Source organism: Belonocnema kinseyi, chromosome 1 (genome assembly GCF_010883055.1).
Source record: "Belonocnema kinseyi isolate 2016_QV_RU_SX_M_011 chromosome 1, B_treatae_v1, whole genome shotgun sequence".
Lineage (NCBI taxonomy): Eukaryota > Metazoa > Arthropoda > Insecta > Hymenoptera > Cynipidae > Belonocnema > Belonocnema kinseyi.
The window spans coordinates 108803696-108810992 of NC_046657.1; the positions used below are offsets into that span (position 1 = coordinate 108803696).

Sequence of the window (7297 nt, forward strand, 5' to 3'; positions counted from 1 at the left end):
TATAGTACAGTCGGTACAAATATAGAATTATGTATTGCCATTTTAGCTTTATTTGATATATTTTTACTTCTGATAAGGGGACCTGCTCTACCAATAACCTGCCTTTCAAATAAATAAAATATGCTTTAAATTAAACTTGGACTGAATTAGGCACAGTGGTGTCAGAAAGCGGATATCTCTGTAATACGCAGTAGTTATTCATTTATATTTTTAGGTTATGTGACCCCATGTGTCAATTTAAAAATACACAGGAATTACTACTGCTCATGCGAGAGATATCCACGTTCTGACAACATTGATTAAGCACCCTGGCCAAAGTTTTGGATGAGAAGTCATTCCAAACAATCAGAGGTATTTAAAAAATACAAATCAAACCGATTAGAAATACATTTGCAATCTATTTGAATCCGTATACCAACAACAAGTTCAATTCGTACCCACATATAAATCCGTGTGAATTCGAGTTCTGCTGAATTAGAACGAATTTGAATTACACACGGATTTAAAATGAGATTCAAAATGTACGCTGCATTTTTATCTTCAATAAAAATGTGATCATTACAAAAAAGATATTCTTTTTCATTCTTTTTACTTTTAATATATTTTTAAAAGGCTCAATTTACTTGAATAATATTGGCCACATTACGCGTGTGACGTGCATGACATGTGCAATATATTATTATAAATTCTAGCCAGTATGGTTGTTTCGCGATTTTAGATAAAATAACCTTTTTAATATATCATTTTAATCCGAACTGAAAGTTCATTATAATTTTTTTTCTGTTGAGTCGTTGAACAGAAAAAAATTATTATAAATTGAAGGCGGTAACACAATTATTCAAGTTGATGTCACGTGGGTGTCACATGACTCAGAGATTCTCATAATTCTCTATCAATGTGACGATGTGGCTTTGATGTAAACTAACGAAACTCGTGATAAAGAAGTAAGGCCACGGTCTGATTTTTTTATAATTTTTATAATATTTTTTAAATAATCTTTTGCGTCTCCTATTTTAGATGTGTACATAACCAAAACAAAACATCAGGACATAAAAAGATATTTTCGAACCACTGACACATGAGCTTTGATTCGTGGGAAATCCGACCCCTTTGACGTCAAAGGGGCACTCCAACATCATGATAGAAATGTCATATTTCAACATTAAATAAAAAATAGTGAACAATATGTAAAAAATATTTTATTGGCGTTTTTAAAATTAGAATTTTATATACTATAAGATCCATTTATTGGAAAAATGATATCTGACTTTGGAAACAACCCTATTAGGGCACGTCATTTTCAGCTATCGTTTTACTTGTCGTTTTTCCTATCGTTTTCCTGTATTGCGAGAAAACTACATTGCAAAAATGTCAATAACAAAATGACACGCTTGTCATTTTTTTCCTAACATATATTTAATAAATAATATTTAAATTCATTCTTTGATTTCCATACGTTGAAAGGCCTTATATTTTTTATTTTTGATACAGAAACCCTTAATTTGGAAATATTATAGTTTCCAAGTGTTTCAATTTAAACGAATAAAAATTCAAAATCCACTTTAAATTTGAAAAATGTACACAGATAACTAATTAATATTTAAACAAAAGTAAACAAGCTTTTAAACTTTCATAAATAAAAAATTTATAGCCCTTCCAATTTTTTAAAATGGAAATGTGGAACCATCCAAATCAACTTCAATTAATTAGTTTCAAATTTGGAATTATTAAAATTTGTAAGCCCTCAGAGTAGCAAATGTATAAATTTGAATTTTCGAGCTTAAATAAATATGTCCAGAAAATTTGAAGGCCTTTATATTTTTTGTGAGAACTTTTTGCTTAAAAAATTTAGACTTTAAAATATACTTTTTTATTGTTAGTGTAGGCGAGCGGTGTTTAAAATTAGAAATTCTTTCAACGTAGACTGAAGTCCCAGGCTTTCAGGCATCGCTTTTACGTTTTATTTTCTTTTCTTTCTCTTGAAGGGAGAATTCCGCCTCTTTTCGATATAATCCCTCCCTAACGTCAAGTGCATTGTTTTCATTGTCTTTTTGCCCCATTGTGTTGCGATCTTTTCACTTTTACCACATTTCTAAGCGAGCTTTGCCACGCATTAATGTACATTTCTAAGCCCAGATATTGAGATCATTTTCCTCTTTATTTCCAAAAAAGTTTCTTCTTTTCGAAAATTGGTATTCCTCAGAATTCGGTTTTTTTCGGCGTTTCTTGCAATTCTAAAGTTATCTGTGTCCATAAAAAATGCTTCTTTATTTATATGAATTTAAAAAAAAGTAATTCAAAATTATTTTGAAAAATGTATTACCTTTGATTTAAATTTAAATAGAAAATCAATATTATAATCTCATAAGTTAATGCATATATGGGAATAGATAGAGAGTGAGCCATGGTCGTGGACGCTAAGGCAAAGTTTTAGACCCATACCGTCTGACTGCGGGTTCCACTCCCGCCTCGCATCGTCGTCCTCTAAAAGAGCCTTTGGCAGCCCACTCGGTGAACTATAACAAGGTTCGCCTCCAGAGAGTCATGGCAGCGGTACTTATAGAGAAAAAGGTTCTCTAAATACATAAAGCCGTTGTTCTTGGTGGTTCGGAATCCACCTTGAACTGTAGGTCCCCTCCCACCACCGAGTGAGTGTGTAGAGTTTGTGTAAAGGAATAGAGTGCAGGTACAAAAAAAATAAACCGTTAAGGGGAAACATGAGAAACTTCCATTTCAGTTGATGCATTCCAGTAAAAAATAGATAAACCCAAGTTTTTTCTTAAAAATAAGGTCCGGATTTCCGCAAATGTGACTCGCCGCTTGGCACTTGACTCGACCCTAAAATTCGCGTCTCTGGAGTTAAAATGAAAAGAAATTGATGATTTTTTTTCAGAGGAACTTTTGACAGACAAGACAGCGTGAGATCGGATTATATGTCAGACAGAGAAAGCAGGTACGGGATCGTGCAACAAGCTTCTTTAGAGAGCACAGACTCAAGACTTTGCTACTTGACGTCTTCAGAGGTGAGCAGAACCAAACCAAGTATCTCTTGACCTTATCGTCCCAATTTTACCTTCGTAGCATCCAATTCACTTCCACAATACAATACAATTTACAGCATTTCCAGATCCCCTTCTACATTTTCCGTCACCTGCCAATATGTGTCCAATATCGAAGTACTTCCAGTCAATTCCCACAGGATGACACAAAATTTTGTCCTTTGCCAAAACGTTTCAAAACTCACTTGGAATCTTTAATTCAGTCTTTTATTAGTTCAGAATTTTTTGTTTTCAAGAAAAAAATAATAATTTGCCTTAGTAAATGAGTGACTACAAAATTTGTATTTAATTCTCAAAAGATTGGTGCTCTTTCTAAATTTGACGGCACTAAAAGGAAGCAGGGAATTATTGTTTTCTTAGCATCTACGAATTAGAATAAATTCAGCATGGATTTGAACCTTTTCTAAACTTTTGAATATGAATGCATAGAAATTTTGAGAATTTCAAATTCATAAAAAACAATCTAAAAGCCTTGCAATTTGAAACAAACCTAACTTTGCAACCCTTCAATTTTACATCAAAATTTAAAAATATTGAAATCTTTTGCATTCAAATGAAATGAGTACATTTTTTAATTTTTAAGCTTCCAATCATGGAAAAATTGGAATTCATCTAAATTTAGAAGCCCTTAAATTTGGGAAAGTCCATGTTTGGCAGTCGTTTAGGTTTAAATGGGATTAAAAATGTAAATATACTAATTTTCTATTTCAAAATATTAAAATTGTAAATACTCTAAATTTGAAAGTTTTTGTTACTTCAAAGATTTAAATTGTGCGCACCCACTAAACTTAAAATAATTTTAAAGAAATCGAAATACTCGAATTTAAAATAATCCTATGTTATATTATTTATAATATACTCACTATCACCTACATCCATATTTTATACTTAGAAAGTTCCTCCCCGAACAATATTTTTCATTTGATTTACTTCAGAAATAAATATTTCTATATATATATATTTCCTCTGTAAAAAATTTCGTATCCCCATGGGAAATTTTCCTTTCGTGTCCTGTGAAATTTCGGAAGTCTCTTCAACAGGGTAAAAAAGAAAAATAGGCGAAAATAGAATCCGATGGAAATATTTTGTCCGTCAAATAAAGATTTACAGATGTTTTATTCCAGGCAGATATAAGAAACCAAAATATGTAATTCAGAATAAGTAGTTATCATATGTTTAGAAAATTTCTCGATTTGTAGATATATGTGTTAATTGGATTTTATGATCATTTTTTCATTGAAGTAGGAACTTGGAGGAATATGAGACAAGAATAATTGGTTTCTTGATTCATGAGAACTGATGGAGGCAATAATTCTATATTCAGCATCACAATCAGTTGAAGTGTCTTTTCTGCAGTGGTATCGATTTTTTTCTCTGTAGGGCGTCAGTTGTTAGACTAACTGGGTCAATCGAGATTTTCCCATAGATACAAATTTTCAATCTTTTAATTCAATAAATAATCAGTTTCATTCATAATTTACTTTTTAACCAATCAATAAACAATTCGAAAGATTTTTTAATTTTCCGCCACAAGTTCGTAAAGATTCACACCTTGACGTAACCTTAGAAGTAATAAAAACCAAATCTTTGAAGTATTAATACGAATCTACAAAACTTATCATTTAAAATTTAATTTACAAAAGATTGAGCTACTTAACCAAATTATGTACTAATTAAAAGACCTAAAATATCGAATTATACATTTTTTCTAATAGTGAAAAATATTATTCTCTATATTAATATTTTTTCCTCTGATAGAAATGAGATTGGAGAATGGAATGAAAACTTTCTTTTTTAACTCAGCAGTAATGTGCCCGGAGCGTGCTATCAGATGGTGCATTACTGTTAAGCAGCTTTGAAGAGATTTCTCTCTTTTTCTCCCTCGTTTTATTTTCTTTTTTTTTGTGTACCCATTTGCGATGTAAATGTGCATCGCGATGTGAGCCAACAGCCAACAGCTAACGCAAATCGATTTACTACTGGCGCTTTGAAGGAAGCTCCTAGCAAAGAAGGCAGTGACAAAGTATCGCTGCTAATAGAAATCGAGTCTGCGGAATTTAGTGACTTATACCTGCATCCGAAAATCAAAGAAGGTTGTAAAGTCTTTCATGGTTGGCTGAATTCGCCGGATTAAAAAAAACCCTAGTTCTTCTCCCATTTGCTATCATTTTTAAAAATAAAGAAATTTAATCTTTAGAAATATGTATATCATTTTCCATAAAATGAATATTTAATCTTTAAATTGTATACAACTCTCGACTCCCACTCCCCTCTACCGCTGGACGTTTCTTCAACCTTCTTGAACTAGAATTACATCTTTATCCACATTCCAATCCTGAAACCCCTTCCATTCGTCCACTCTTTTACCCCAAAAACCATCCTCATCTTTCTCTTGACCCTAGAACCCCTTTAAATCTACCTGTCAATTTTAAACATCACATTTGTAACTCATCCATAAACATTCTTGAACCGCTCAAACTTTAAATCCTGAAACCCAATCTTATTCAATTCTGCCGCACTGAAACCCATCCCTATGTACCCCTTAACCATGACAATCCTCCACCCTAAAATTCTCCCCAGCCATCTCTAATTGCTAAAACCCCTTCTTTCGCTGAGCCCTAAAACACACTCTCTTTCACTATGCAATCCTTCAACTCATCAGTCACTCAATTCTGACACTCCTTTTCATCCACCCCTTAACACTGAAGCCTATTCTCAACCTATCTTGAACTCTGAAAAAATCCACCAACCATCGCCCAAACATGACCTTATTCAATCCACAACCCTGAAACCCATCCTTAGCCACTCCTAAATTATAAAATCCGCCCATCCTTATCCACCCCTTTAACATTGAAATCTATACTAATCAACACCTCAGACCTAAAACACCTCAACCCTGAAATCTGCTCCATCACTAAACACCGAAATATATACTGATCTACCCTTAAAACCTCAAACTGGACACATTTTTTCATGCACCCCTTAAACCTGCAAACAAAAATTAAATAATTCTTAAACACTGATACTGATTCCTATGCACCCTCATATCCAAAAACCTCAAACTTGACCCCTGCCATCCTTAAAACCCCCAAGCTTCACCCCCATCCTCACCCTGAAACGTGTACTCTTTTACCCATACAGCTTCAGACTGATCCTTAGGTACCTCTGAACCCTGACACCCTGGCTCATCTGAATTCTACCATTAACCATGAAAACTATCCTTATTCAACCTTCTAACAACCCATCCACACCTCGATCTTGAATTATTTTATCCCTGGAAAGCCTCACCGTTTATCTCTTAACCCTGAAAGTTACTCTTGCGATGATCCTTTAAATCCATACTGATCCACACCTTAATTGTGAAAACCGTCATCAGTTTTCTTCAACCCAAAAACCTATGACTCCACATATATCTCTCAAACACTCCAGAACGTCCACTAACCTTCGCTCAAACTTCTCAATCCGTCTCATAACCCATCCTACTTCAATCCGAAAGCCTACCCTTATCCACACAAGCATGCATGCACAGCCTCATTCAACACTTCAACTCTAAAACCCATACTAATCCACACCTGAGCTCTGAAATAGATCATTCCCGAAATCTACTCCATCACTGAACTTTGAAATCTATACAGATCTGCACCTCAACCTTTAACCGTTACACTAATTCTCACCCATCCCTTAATCCTGAAGCTCAACCTGATCCAATCCTCAAAAACTGATACGGATCACTATGCCATCTTTAACACTAAAAATCTCTAAACCTGGGCCACCTAACCTCAAACCCTCTCTCATCTCCATCCTGAAACATATCCATTTTTACCCCTTAACCATAAAAGCCATCCTGAGCTAGATCTCAATCCTGACACCCCTCTCCCCGGCCACAGCTCTAAAACTCCTTCTTATATACTCCATGACTCTGAAACCCACCCGCATCCCAACCTCAACCATGTTCGCCATCCTTACCCACCCTGTAATACTGAAACACATTCCTATGTACAACTAAACCTTGAAATAACTCATTTCTCGCTTGCTTTATCGTTCACCCGTTAAATATTAATATTAATTTAGCGCTGATTACTGAAATTCATACTGAGGCAACATCAACTGTGAAACCTTTCCTAAGTTCCCCACAACCCAGAAAGCTATTCTCGTGCACCCGGGGCTTGAGCATCATTCCCAGCTTAACCTCCTCACCTTAACTTTATAGCAACCGCTCAAAATAAAACATCTAGAGA

The 7297-nt window shown here is 34.3% G+C and overlaps 1 protein-coding gene across 5 annotated transcripts in view; it reads left to right on the top strand.

Annotated features, from left to right (window-relative positions):
- The window catches only part of LOC117171629 (protein still life, isoforms C/SIF type 2), a 78852-nt gene that overhangs the window by 33733 nt on the left and 37822 nt on the right, over nucleotides 1-7297 (top strand). For all 5 annotated transcript variants that reach the window (XM_033359117.1, XM_033359142.1, XM_033359151.1 and 2 more), the window contains exon 12: nucleotides 2894-3023. In XM_033359117.1, coding sequence (XP_033215008.1) covers nucleotides 2894-3023 — 130 coding nt within the window. The remainder of the gene's footprint in view (nucleotides 1-2893; nucleotides 3024-7297) is intronic.